Here is a 14,314-nt window from a genome sequence, read left to right as displayed (position 1 = left end):
AAGCCTCTTTTTTATAGCATTAACATAGATTTGGGCTATTTTCATATATTCAGAGGAACAGAGCAAGTTGTTAGCTAAAACACTTTTTACTGATCGAGGCAACAATTGCATTAACATGAAAGCATGCCGGAAAGCATATACAAATAGCAGTGGAAAGAAAAGATAATACTTTTTAAGAGTAATTTTTACTACTCCAATGTAAACAAAAGCTCCTGAAAGCATTTCTTAAGATGTACATAGCCACTTTAATATCTAATCTTACTTAGTAAAGGTTGGTGGTTTTTTTCCGAATTTATTCTTATTGTTTAACTGTACTAAAACATTAAGAACTATTTGTCATAGTCTGCACAGTCATTCAATTTTCTGTTGCTGGGGGTCTTTCCCACTGCAACTGGAAAGTACATCAAAGGACAACTGTAAATAAGTTATAAAATTGGCATGCATCAGGATAGCTGCAAAACTTAACTTTTCAACCATTTCAAGCTATTTCCACCTGTTGCAGTTAGACAGAACTTGACAATTAAAAGCACTGTATTTAGTGCTATCTCCAAATGTTTTAAAAAACCTTCAGCAGAACATACAGATCAGAAGTGCTATTACACAAAGGTTCCTGTCTTAAGACAATGCCATTCACTAGAATCGCAAAAACAACGGAGATAAAATTGCCAAAATTAAAAGGTACCTTACAAAAGAATACACATTCTCAAAGAAGCACAGCTTTACTAAGAAATTCAATACTATGTAAAAAGCAATTCACATTTTATTTTAAATTGCAATAAACTGTACAAAAATGTTTCATTCTTGCCAAAAATAACAGCAATATTTTCAATCTTACTTCTAGACAAACAACAAACTCTTATTTTAATCTTTCCTGGGTGAGTTTACAAATAAACAGACAATAAGATGCACGGGTTTGTGTCAGAGTCAGGGTGGAACGAAGAGATTTAAAGGTTTGTGGAATAGATTTTAAGATTTTAGTGTCTTTTAGGAATTTCCTGCCATGCCTGTTAAAAGCCTAAAGAAAAAAAAAAAAGTTTTGTGTCTCACACAAAGGAATGTAAACAGTCATCGAGAGATTAAAGAGGTTGACTCTTCCAATGAAACCGTAAACGTACCTCTATACCACTAACATTCACCTTACCCGAGAACAGTCCACAGCACGGGGATCGTGCAATAGCTGCAGCCACTCTCCAAAATGCCAATTAAATATACATCAAAGACGACTTTTTTTTTTTTTAAAAGTTTTCAAAAAGAATAAAATCCTAAGTAACAGAACTGAAATGGATTATGCTCTTTTCAACATTTTGAGGTTTTTTTTCTTATCCTAATTCATGAGCGAATATGTAACAGCCCCATCAGATCTACAATCACAATGTACTTTTTCCAAGATGCAATAAAGTAAACGAGCACCTAGTTAAGTCAATCAGATGCAGAAAGCATCTCTGCCAAGAGCATGGGCTTATTTTCAGGCTTGGTTTTGTTCGCGTAACACATTTAATGCAGACTAACAAAACGTAATTTGGGCTGCTGACCACAGCTCCTTCAGTTCGAGACCTAAAATGGAAATACAATTGCAGTGATTTTATAGATTTCACAGGTTTTTTTCTTAGCGTTGAAACTTAATTAAGAAAAAGCTGTTTCAACAGATTGGTTAGAGCTTAAAAAATTAAGCCTCTTCTGTTACTTCAGAGTTGTTTGAGGGAATAAAGTCTTCTTGAAATTCCACTTTATCTGGATAGAGTTTAATGTAGGTGTCCACCATTAAATCTAAGTCATGTTTTATATCAAAGTTTATGTTCAGCAAAGCTAGGTTGCTTGACCTTTGCTCTGTCAAGGTGTTTTTCAGGTATGCCTTTAAACGCTTTCGTCCTATTTCATATTTTTCATTCTCCACCTTCATCACTGGAAGTATGCACAAGACTTTAAGCAACGCGTAAACGTTAGGGAAAAACTTTATGTCAGGCAAGTGAAGTGCTTCATAAATAGTGGCTGGAAGTTCAATATCTTTTCCTCTGTGCTTCCACTTGATTCTCCAACAATGAAGCTCAGCAGTAAGTGTGTCTGGATTCGGCAAGTCATTTTTGTACATGTCAGCGTGATGCTCCTCAGATGTATTGAATTTGAGCTGCCCCATGACGGAGGGCACCAACGATAAACACTTAAGAGCTTTTAAATGTTGTTCTGAGAATATGTCTTTTAATTCTTGAATAATGTGCTCCACTGTGGGGACACTAAGGATTTCTTTGTAGTAATTTTCTGATGTTACCTGAGAGTCCAAGTTACCTTGTTGTGCCCTGCGAAATTTTCCTGGGAGTTTAATTTGTACATCCAGTTTCGTAGCCAAATTTGTTGCTTCCTCAAACCAAAATTCATGGTAAACTTCAATATTCTCCATCACTTCATTCAGAGAATGCAACACTGCTGTTAAGCTGCTAGCTGCAAAGAACACATCTGATGTTTGTCCTTGGAGGTTTTTTCCGAATGCTCTTGTAAAAGACAGAACGTTTTTCAGAATTACAATAGTGACAATGAAGTCAAAATCTGTTAATGCACTTGAAAGTACAAACGCTCGACCGGCAATAAAGTTGTTCCACCTGACGGATGAGTCACTGCTTACTGCATCCAAGCACAGTACCAACGCTTGCATGAGGTCCACTAAAACCTCGAAAGTATCATGCCTGCCTGTCCACTGAGAACGGCAGATCTCCTTCAGCTCGTTACCCTTCTCCTCATTGTTCTGAAAAAGAACAGAAATTGTGTTGTCCAGTTCTACTAGTAATTGCGGAGACTGATTAAAAAGACAGCAAACTTCTTCGATTGTTCCTAATGCAATGGAAACACCAACTACAGGGACAGATTTTGCCAGCCAAACATTTAAGGCACAAGAGGAACACAGCGTATACACAGCTTGTGGATACTTTTCCAAGAGTCTTGTAGCCACAACTTTCATTTTCGAAGCAAATCCACTGGAGACGATGTAGGCTTGACCTCGGCAGTACTCCATGTTTAGACCCCACTTTTCAGTAATAGTCGTGTGGAACTTTACAGCTAAAATTTCAGGATCAGCCTCATAAGGTAAAAAGCCTATGAATTCTTCTCTTAGATTATGAGAATCATCAACAAATCTCACCAACACTGGCAAATGTTCCTCTCCCGCTATGTCTACTACTTCATCGGTAACAATAGAAAAGAAGTGCGAGTCTCTTACTTCCCTCAGCGTCTCTTCTCTAACACAGCTTTCACAGATCTCAAGCATTTGTTTCTGCTGAGTTTTTGAACAATACTCAAGATTGACTGCAGTCATCTCAAATCGTTTCCTCAGAACTTCATCTCCAGCATTTATTCTATATTCCAGTAGAGCCTGAAAGTTATCTGAAGTAAAAATACCTTCTGGAAGCTCATCAACACTATGGCCATCCAAAGGAATATTTTGTTTACCCATTAGGATCAAAATTTCAAACAAAGATTTAAGGTAATCTTTGTTTTCTCTTTCTTCCAGTGTTAAGGGGACAGCTTCTTCCTCTTGTTCTTCCCCTCCTTCCTCTGAGACAGTATTTTGTTCGTTGCTTTCATTCAATTCTTGAGTTGCCTGTTCCCGTTCAAAGGCTTCATCAACTACAAAAGGTAAAATACTGTAAGTGTCAAGATAACATGAATAAAACCTAACAGTTGCTTTTCCCTACTATCCCCATTACCTTTAAGTTACTGGAGTCCAGAAAAGAATGTTTCCAGCTTAAAAGTGAATGAGTATTTTGGAAAGAGTTTAGACTGGCTGTTTGAATCCAGCAGCAACTCAATTATCCTCCTGATACATATAAACTTATAGTTATGTGTCCTGCATTACCCTGTCAGCCTTAGTAAACAAAGTTTTTTATGAACTCAATTATTTCACTTACTCTTTTGTTGCTTCAGTGTTCTTATTTCATCTTCACTCTTAAAAAACAAACAAACAAAAAAAAAACCTTATATTGATGATAATGTCTAGCACATGACCTTAAAATACTAAAACACATCAAGATCAGATACAAATATTGTAGATGAGACCATTTTAAGAGTGTTAATATTTACCAAAAAGTGCTAGAAAATCCAAGAGAAGGAGGTTTCTTCAGGTAGCTTATTGCTGCCACAACACATAGCTACTAACTACATGAGAACAGTTTGCTGCTACTGCTAAGATTCCCATGCTTATATTAGGAATTTGTTCAATGTGTATTTTGTAATTATCAGTAAATAGATTCCACTAAAGAATTCTCTTTCAATCTGAACATGCACTGCCAGCAGACAGAACTGGTTTTAACTCTATTTTAGTCAATAAACAGACTCAGTCCAACTCATTTAGAAATTGTCTGTGATTTTCCAACATATAAGCAGAGTTTAGGAGTCGACTTCCTCTTAATTGTCAGTATACTTATAACCACAGAGACCTAGAGACACTTTTTCTATAAACGACACAAAAGAGGTATCGACAAAACAATTCTACAAAAACCTGCTTGATCTTGGTTTTATACATGGATCATCTTTTCAGAACAATAGGCTAAAACAAGCATGTCTGAATTGGTGCAGACTTCAAAAGTTAAACAGGTGAACTGAAGATCACAATCAAGACGTAGCAAGAATTTCAGGGTACTATGCATAACTTATATTCATTTAGCGCTGTAATAACAAGAAACAGGAAGCTATGCACTTTCTTTGGAAGACAGAATCAGCTCTGGATCAGCACATTTCATTTCCCAGATTATTTCATTCAATCTTCCTTAGTAGGTAAAATTTTTAGCAGCATAATATTTGGGCATTTAACTTATAATCAACAAAAAGATACCAGAATAGGCAGTACAGAAAGTGCAAACATTCAAGTGCTAATATTATTATTCGACATTTTTATACAAAAGTTTCACATGAACTTACTTACCTTTATTGTTCCAATATTAAAAAAAAAAATAGTCTTACATGAAAAACTTACCAGCTCTTTTATCCTTTTCCTATGTCTGCTGTGGGGATTGTTCAAGTGACTCGTGAGATCAAATATAGTTGGCACAGCATTATCCCGTAAAACCGTTCTGTAAGGGCTCTGTTAAAAGAAAGACACCTAGATTAGGGATATCTTTGGGAAGATCTCACTGTGTGTGCACAAGAAGCCCCCAGAATTTCAGATGCCACGCCTCCCCTCCTTTTCTTTATTCTTCCCTTTTTTTTTAAAAAAAAAAGGTATTTTCATTTTCTGATGTTTCAAATCGAAGAGAAAGCTATCCTATGCAATTCACATTGTGAGTTATCAAAAGAACACTGAAAATGAAAAGAGATATTTAAAAAAAGCCCCCCACCCCAACCTAAACCACAAACACTTTATCCCCATTATCTTCACATCAAAAATCCCAGATGCAATAAATAATACTGTAATATCATGACCTTTTTTTTCTGGATAAAAAGACATCTATGCTTCAGAAAGGAAACCTTTTGTTACTATTGAGTTTCGGTTTTTATCACTCATTTCACAATTCTAGAAACAACCACATAACCATCTTCACAATAACAATATTCAACTCCTTCTTTATGCAGACTTATGAATTCCACAAAACACTATCGTGAAAGATCATATTGAAGGGAAATATATCTGTCAAACGAGCAGGACGAAGAAAAGACTTCTAGATGGTCATGTAAATGTTTCCAGCAGGTAAAGAAAAATATTTTAAGTAAAACTGTATATTTGGATATATTGTAAACGTATGTCGTCTAAACTGGGTCATTTCCAGTAAATACAGAATTTTAACTGATTATGTTTATACCTGTCATTAGATTGAAATATATTTTAAACAAACTGAGTTTCATAAAGCTTCATTTCAGATTCAGAATTACTTCCAACATTCATTTGTTCGTTTGTTTCTGGGATGCTGGCTAATCATGTGTAATACCACCAGGAGCTCAAAGTCTGGCCTGCGTATTTTAATTATCCTTCATAACTAAAGGACTGATTTTGCCTATGTATCAATGTAAAATTCAGCCTGGAAATTAAAACTTGACACAAAGCCCCAAATCCACCATGTCCTACTGTTACATACGCTGTTAGAGTCAGTGTTATCCTGTTAACAAGAACTGAAAGCTATTATTTCATTAACAGGAAACAGTGTCATGATTTTAGCTGGATAAAACATAACAGGAACCAAAAGCTTGACAGATGTAAAGAATGTTTAAATCTCCTGGCCACAACAGAGTGTAATTTAACTGAATCATAACCATGCGTAACCACGTACACACTTCGTAACAGCACATTAATGATTTTAAATAATTAGAAGTATGCAAACTCACATACTTACACCCAATAAATTTATATAATGTTGTAACATCTAGTGACAATAAACAAAATGAGCATTGCTTCGCATGAGGAAAGAACTGCAGTGAAGACCAGGGCTCCACAAACATATTAAACCGGCAGAAGCAGCCCTGCTTTTCTCTTCCCCAACTGCTCATTTCCACCTCATCCTTTGTGCCAACATCTGCGAGGCTGTGCGGTACCCTGGACCCTGACAATGATCTCCATTAAGACTAAGAGATTAATTTTCCCAAGGACCAGTTACCCAGGAGATCAAAGATTAAAATGCAACATTCTGATGAAAAACGTTAGTCATATTTTGCAAGATGCAATAAACAAATGCTTGGTTTTACTTACACTTCTACATATCATAGAAGTCTCAAAATGTTTAGCGCACAATCTGTAATGCTTGTTGAGTTGATCTGGAGTTTTATCTTCTAAATCTGCCCTTCGACAGTTCTCTACCCATCTTTGACATCTGCACGTAAGCAAAAGAATTAGCTAGTTTTAAGATAAAACAATTCCAAACCGTACTCAAAATCGGAGTCCAGTGAGCCCTGCCCTTTATGCAAGGCTAAGGAAAGTTCTGTACACCTTCTGTTGCAACGTACCATTAAATCTTTTTAAAAATTTGTTTTTTCTCCTTTTGCTCACCACTTACCACCACCCCAGCAAATTCAGGAATCTTTTCCCTGAATTTATGCGTTTTTGCCTTTCTCTCACACACACACACCAGATCGTAACACAGTTGCTCATGAAACCTGACCATTTCATCCTGAAGAATTTAATCTTAAAAAGAAAAGTTAAAAGAGATGGGCTTGTAGACAAAAGTCATAAAGCTTTTGAAGACAGCGATTAAAATAGTTGTCTTCTCTGCCTACCTCCAAAATACAGCATTCTTCTTACTTATTGTGGCCATTGGGGAGTTTAGAGCAGATTTTTGAAAAGTGAAATAATAAAAATAAAAACCCAATCATTCTACAGACGGTGCTCACACGCCTGAAGTTTTTGTTAGATGCATATTTTTACAACATTTACTTCTGCTTTGGATTAGCTCTCCGAGATATAACACAAAGCTAAAGAAACATTTCCCCTGCTAATAGGGCTCCTTTTAGATACGCAAGATACTATTTCCTCTGGTGAGTAAACACTTGCAGTAATTGATGCAAATGCATTAAACAGCTTGTACTTCTCCCAACGGGGTCTATGCAATCACTTTCTTGCTACGGATTTTTGAGCAACAACATGCATCAGTCTATACTTATTCTGCACAGCTACTCCAGTAAAACTCATCCACTATTTTATTTGTGCAGTAAAAATATATATGTAAATCAACAAGACTCCAACAGCTATTGATATCTCTGTATTTAAAAGTGCTTTTTTTTTTTAAAAGAAAGCAATTTCCTTCCTGTAAAAATAATCCTCTGAAGCAGCATTATTTTAATGCACTTGGTTACACCTCGTAGCATCACAGAGCCACCAATTTACAACAGCACATATGTAAACAGAGAGTCAAAAACGTGCAGTACAGATGACTAAAAACCTTCACATGAACACGACTGAGGATTTGTTCATTACCCTAACTGTACAGAGTGGTTACACAAGCTCCCATTCCTCCAAGGGCAGATCTTTCCCCAGACAAACTCAAGAACGCCAGAGACAACTACATTATATAGAATTACAGTAATATCACAATAATCCTACAGCAAAAAGGAGAAGGAACTTTCACTACAGTCTCAGTGACTTATTTTACTTCACACTCCATCACTTTGCTACATACTTTTCAAGACGGACTCATATTTTAAAGTGTTGTGTTGGGGTTATTTTTAATTGGTACACGTTGGCAATGTCCACAAAGTTCCAGAAACCTACACAGAGAAGTTACATGAAGAGCCTATTTCAGCAGGGCAAAGTGGGGGAGATCTTCCCACAACCCAATCATTGCTGAAATTCATGAAAGTGAAAAAATGACTCGGTCCACTTAAAAACAAAAGGCTTTAAATCTTCTTTTTCATTCCTAAATTAAAAAGAAGAGGGGTCCCGACCCAAGACACAGCTAGAAGTTACAAGAAAGCAATTTTTTTTATTATTTTTGACCGCAAACGCAGAATTATTGCTCACAGGAGCGAGGAGGGAGAAAAATAATTAGTGATTATTCAACAATTTAGGAATGAAGGCTGTCTCGCCAGATGTTTTGGTGGGCCGCCCAAATGAGGAAATCCACAGCTCTGAGTGGATTCACCATCACCTCTACTTTAACTGAGCGCAATAAAGGGCAACTGCGAAGAGGAAAGGGGGGAATCCTGGATTCTGATCTCTGCTGGCTGGACCGTTTGCGTGTCTTAATTTTTCATTCATGCAAAATATCAAAATAACTGTAGCAGCAAGTGCCATAAAACAGGGATCATTTCTAATATTGCTCTCATAGATCTACTCATAGTATCCTCAACAATGACTTAAAATAATAATAAGAAAAAAAATATTTTTTCTTGCTCAGTTTTTTGCCACCACAGATCTCGTACTCTTGCCTGGACAGTGCAATCACACCAACAAGAGAACAGGAGAGCATTCTTCGTTTAACCAAACGCTATAAACACGGTCTTTTTACATGGGGGACCTTTAGCATACAGATTATATTGAAACCGGCTCTTGTACTTTCTGAGTGGTTGCTGATTACTAGATAACTCATTAAAGGAGATCGCATCGGGCTGATGAGCCTCCCTATAGCCAGTGGGGAGGGTTTCAGTCCAGAGGGGTATCCAGAGGAAGAGCCTGACCCTAGTGGTCTCACCTGCCTCCCTCAGTGACCCAGGGAAGCTGAGGAAGACTGCCAGGGAGCAAAGTCAGAGCTTTGTTTTTGAACATGAGGATAACTCCTCCGAATCGCCTCCAGGCAACCACACGGGCACAAACCGGTGGCAGCGATGGTGCATCTAGAACTGGCAGACAGTTGTCAAGGACAGACAAAAATCAGCCTGAATCCCTTCACCTCTGATGCTGCTGCCAACCAGGGAACAAGTTAAGTAGATACCAGCAATAGCTAGGGACCAGACCAAGAGTAATGAGTGATGGCAAAAGACACCATGAGCTCTTCAGAGGGGACTTACTTGGAAAATGAGTCTCACAAAGATTAAATTCACCACCCAATATTCCTCTCCCTTCCCAACTTCTTCTACAGTTACATAAAAGTGGCTGTGGCCGCTGCCTTTTGTGCTGAAGGCAACACTGTCTAAGCACACGATTTGAAAGAAGCCCTTGGCATGCAGAGCCCCAGCTTGCGGCTCCTGATCAGACACAGGCACCAAGCTCCTCATCCCATCGGAGCAGCAGATCAGTAATCGGAGCTCTAGACATCTAGGAAACTCTACTGGCAAAGGCTGGAGCGCTGACATTTTCTCAGGTAGCTACAGGACCAGACGGAGATGGTGGAGGTTATGTGACTGGACTCAAACATGCGAGCTCCATCTGAGTCTGAACTCAGCCCTTCAGTCTTGCTATGAGTTTGGCTCCAAACTGAATGCTCTCCGAGGAACGAGGAATGGAAGAACAAAGAGAAAGGAGGTCAGAGCCCTGAAATCACCCAGCAAAGCTCTGCATGGTATTATCCAAGCAGCCATTAAAAAGATTTTAGAGTAAAACTATGTATAAAATTTTCTCCGGTTTTTAGCGTTCATCTAACGCACGTCGTATACTGTTGCAAAAGTGCTTTAGTTGCAAAATATCTGGCACAAATTAAGCGCCATTTCAATGCAATATATCACACCACTGCTTAGGTATTGCTCATTAGCTTTTAAGGTTTTCCTCAGTCACAAAATTACATTCTCAGAGATCTGCTGACATCTCATGGAAGCTCAAATGGCATTTTATTTAGGTGCGGATAGAGTGTAACCCATTGCTGTTGCCTCAATATCGGTCAGCTGCAGGAGAACAGCATCTCTTTGCTTAAGAAGTACTTTGTTCTAAATACTCACACCTCACCTTACTCAAACCACCATAACGAACAGAGTCCGAATGAGGGTTAAACAAACAGATCTCACTGTGGCGATCACTGCCTAGACTGTATAAATAAACTATAAAATATGCATCCTTATTGGGGTAACAGAGGCTATTTACATTAATCTTTGATATGAAAAGACTACGTACCATCCATTATATGCAGCTGGTTCTTTTTCAAAGCCTAATCTGTGCACCCCTTCTCGTTTTCTCAGGTAGCGACAATAAATGAAGCTAGCTTTAACTAACGGGTTAGCTCTCACAGACTTGCTAACGCTTAAAAGATGAGACTTGGAATGCCTAACTAGAACTGCTTAGCACTGAATTGGGAAAACGTAAAGGCAATTATTCAGTTATTGTGGAAAAACTGAAAGCAGTAAGGTAGTACAGACAATTTACCTGGGACTACGTATTTCTCATCAACGATTTTTAAAAATAAATTTTAATTTTTAAAAAGATGTATTCTAATACCGTTATACTCAACTTTCTCACTGTAAGCTGCCAAGTGCAAACACCGCATTCTTGGCATAAAGTACTTTGCTCGCCAGACCAGCCTGACCTATAACGGTAAGAGGTTTCTATGACAGCAAGCAGTACAAGCGACACATTGTCATTTACAACTGCAGAAGACTGCCAGAGTTCAAACAGGAGAATAAACCACTAAACATCCTCCAGTTTACAAAGCCAAACGGCTGCATGGATTTACCAGTCTTCAAATGCTGTTGTTAAAACAGAATATATGATCAGCTTCCGACATTTTAACATAGGTTTAACCGAGAAAGGTGTAGGATATTGGGGGGGAGACTTGTAGAGAACTTAAGAGTGTCACCTTCATCGCTCCATGTTTTTAAGAGCACGACAAAGAAGCTAGAAACAGTTTAGGTATAGCTTATCCTTCCTTTGGACAGTGCAAAGGTCTAAATGATCCTTCAGGATCAATTTTAACTCTACTTTCTACTATTCTGTTACAGGAACATTAATCATATTAGCCTGAACTACTTCAAAGGGATTATGAAGTAGCTATGCACTCAGAAAGCATGCTTACTCACACGGTAGAAATGTAAGCCAGCACATGCTTCCTAAAACCACGTCTGCGATCTGCTTTAATGCTTGCAAAAAAAACATCCATAAATCTATATTGTTCCAACTCATAGTAGCTGACACGCATTGATTTTTTTCAAAAGGTTTTCATTTCTAAACTTCCACAAATGGTGGTTAATAGTAGTAGTCTAATTCCAAAATACAGTTTAAAAAAAAAAAAATCTTTAAAATTAGTGCATTGTTTAATTAACTGCATATTTTTTGATATATCTCTGTATTGCTACCATGGAAAACATTCATTCAAAATGTCTTTCAATAGAAAAATTATAAACTGAAGGAGGTATTTTCTTCATACAGCTGTCACGTATTGACCAATTTTGCACAACTTGACATGACCCAGATTTTACAGCATGGACTCCTTACAAATTAAGACTGAAGTTCAGAGAGCACCAAATCTCTTCAGTTCCACACATCTGACTGTGCAAGAACCTGCGGCTCTCACAGGACGGAGGGTGGAAAGAGACAATGCTAGGAGTGAATCACACAAATGAAAGGTTAAGAGTAGGCAATCAACTACTTCGATTTCAGTTTTCATTAAATGTATGAACATATGCAATATGGATCGTACTAGAAAACCTTGTGGTGTGTGGGCATCAGGAGGTCTGGTTATCCCAGCTTTAATGCAAGGCGTTGCATTCACCCAGGAGAGCTTGACAACATGCAAAAACACAGCTTTAAGCAGCAGCTACTACCTATATGAGCTAAAACACAGCTTTAAGCAGCAGCTACTACCTATATGAGCTTTTTGTGTCTTCTTTTGAAATCACTTACAGGGGATTGTTTTCTCAGAAAAACACGTGTACCCTCAATTCCCATGGGTTTTGAATTTTTCCACAAATCAGGTCAAGCAGCGTCAAGGAAGGAAGCAAGCGACTTACATGTGTAAATCGTCAAAAATTTCAGCCTTAATTACCTACTGTTAGGAGAGAGATAACTGGTATTGCTCTAGCGCCTGTGCACCTTTCAAAATTGTGAGGAGCAAGTTAAGACAAATGATTTTAAGAGCATTATCTAGATTTAAAGGTGAGCTTCTACATGGGGGTTTCTACGTCTAAGTGCATGGTTTATTTTTCATGGTACTGTCCATGGCCTCTCATTCACACACTTCTTGCTCTACCAGTGCGCCATTCCTGCTCTTCACCCATTGGAAACTTGAATATCCCATTACTTCTGCTGTTGCTTATGATGCTTCACCACCAACCATCCTCCTTGCAACCCTGTGACAGCTGCCTGTCACACCGGTGTCCTATTTGTCACGCACACACCTCGTCGTCCAGCGCCACATCACCTCAGTGCACACAGTACGACTGACAGACTTCCCCCACCTGAACCAGTGCTGGCCCTGCGTGAGCTCCCCAGGATGCATGGGTTCCCCTGCCTCATCCCATTGCTCCTGCACCCCTCCAGCTGCCCCACACCTCTAACAGCCTTACATCCCATCGCTGCCTCCCACCCTTAACAGATACGCACCCCCTTATGCCCTCCCACACCCCTCACAGCCGGGCAGCCCCTCACTCCCTCAAGCCCCCCCACAGCCAGGCACTCACTCACACCATTCCACACTCCTCACAGCCAGGCAGCCCCTCAGCCCCCCACTCCCCTCATGGCCAGGCAGCCCCCCACTCTCTCAGCCCCCCACTCCCCTCATGGCCAGGCAGCCCCCCACTCCCCTCAGCCCCCCACTCCCCTCATGGCCAGGCAGCCCCCCACTCTCTCAGCCCCCCACTCCCCTCATGGCCAGGCAGCCCCCCACTCCCCTCAGCCCCCCACTCCCCTCATGGCCAGGCAGCCCCCCACTCTCTCAGCCCCCCACTCCCCTCATGGCCAGGCAGCCCCCCACTCCCCTCAGCCCCCCACTCCCCTCATGGCCAGGCAGCCCCCCACTCTCTCAGCCCCCCACTCCCCTCATGGCCAGGCAGCCCCCCACTCCCCTCAGCCCCCCACTCCCCTCATGGCCAGGCAGCCCCCCAACTCTCTCAGCCCCCCACTCCCCTCACGGCCAGGCAGCCCCTCACGGCCAGGCAGCCCCTCGGCCCCTCACTCGCCACCCCCCGGAGCGGCACCGCCACCCATCACCCTCACTCCCACGCACCCCCCGGGGAGAGAAGACGCGGCCGCAGCCGCGCATGCGCAGCGCCTCTCCCGCCTCCCCGCCGCAGGCCGGAGGGTCCCGCGGAGCCCCGCCCTCCCGGCGCCACAGCCGGGGCGGCCTCCGCCAGGAGAGCCGGCAGCTCCGGGCGGCCGCCGGCCCCTCACACCCCCGTCCCTCCCCGTCCTGTACCGCGGCGACTCCCCCCCCCCCCGCCCCGCCTAGGTGAGGAGGCGCGGAGAGGGGTTGCGCGGGAAGGGGGAGGGAAGGAGGGAGGCGCCTCCCCGCCGCGGTGTCTCCTCAGGCGGAGCGGAGCGCAGCGGGCCGGCGGGGCCTGAGGGGAGAGGCGAGCGCGGCCCGCCTCCCCAACCCGCCCCTCCGCAGCGCGGGCTGCCTTCCTGAGGCGGCGCCGGTAGTGCCCGGTGGGGGTCTCACCTGACCGGGTCCCGGGGGAAGCGGAAGAAGGCCAGGTCGGACTGGGTGCTCTTGCGGGTGCAGTTGGGAGCCGCACAGAAGTTCGGCATGATCCCCCGGCTTGGCGCCGCTGCCCCTTTAAATCCGCGGGCCGGAGGGAGGAGGAGGGGGGGTGTGTGTATGTGGGGTGGAGGAGGAGGAGGAGGACGGGGGGGAGGGAGGGAGGGAGGAAGGCGGGGGGTGGGGGGGGGAAGCGGCTCCACACTGCTGTGAGCGGCCGGGAGGATTCACCGCCGCCCTCCGCCGGGACAAGAGCCGCCTCCTTCCCACAGTGCACCGCGCCCAGGCGGCCGGCGGGGCCCGGGAGGAGGGGTGCGCATGCGTCCCCGGGGGCGGGGCGCCGCCCCGAG

General features: G+C 42.1%; 2 protein-coding genes across 18 annotated transcripts in view; one reads left to right on the top strand and one right to left on the bottom strand.

Annotated features, from left to right (window-relative positions):
• Positions 1-742: 742 nt before the first annotated feature.
• Positions 743-14,125, bottom strand: THAP12 (THAP domain containing 12). Its single transcript, XM_087759342.1, has 5 exons — positions 13,926-14,125; positions 6,665-6,785; positions 4,961-5,068; positions 3,897-3,933; positions 743-3,615 (listed from the first exon to the last, which is right to left on the bottom strand). The coding sequence occupies exons 1-5, from the start codon at positions 14,012-14,014 to the stop codon at positions 1,667-1,669; spliced, it is 2,304 nt and encodes a 767-aa protein (XP_087615468.1). The 5' UTR covers positions 14,015-14,125; the 3' UTR covers positions 743-1,666.
• Positions 13,753-14,314, top strand: part of EMSY (EMSY transcriptional repressor, BRCA2 interacting) — a 63,787-nt gene continuing 63,225 nt past the window's right edge. For 8 of the 17 annotated variants that reach the window (XR_015705168.1, XR_015705167.1, XR_015705166.1 and 5 more), the window contains exon 1: positions 13,754-13,960. The gene's annotated coding sequence lies outside the window, so the exon portion shown is untranslated. Of the gene's footprint in view, positions 13,961-14,314 lie in introns of all 17 variants that reach the window. The other 9 variants (XM_087759322.1, XM_087759325.1, XM_087759324.1 and 6 more) reach the window with 3 other exon arrangements.

The sequence above is a fragment of the Nipponia nippon genome, unplaced genomic scaffold (genome assembly GCF_047370975.1).
Source record: "Nipponia nippon isolate SJK-2023a ecotype South Korea unplaced genomic scaffold, ASM4737097v1 scaffold_2, whole genome shotgun sequence".
Lineage (NCBI taxonomy): Eukaryota > Metazoa > Chordata > Aves > Pelecaniformes > Threskiornithidae > Nipponia > Nipponia nippon.
This window is presented reverse-complemented; position numbering and strand designations above follow the sequence as displayed.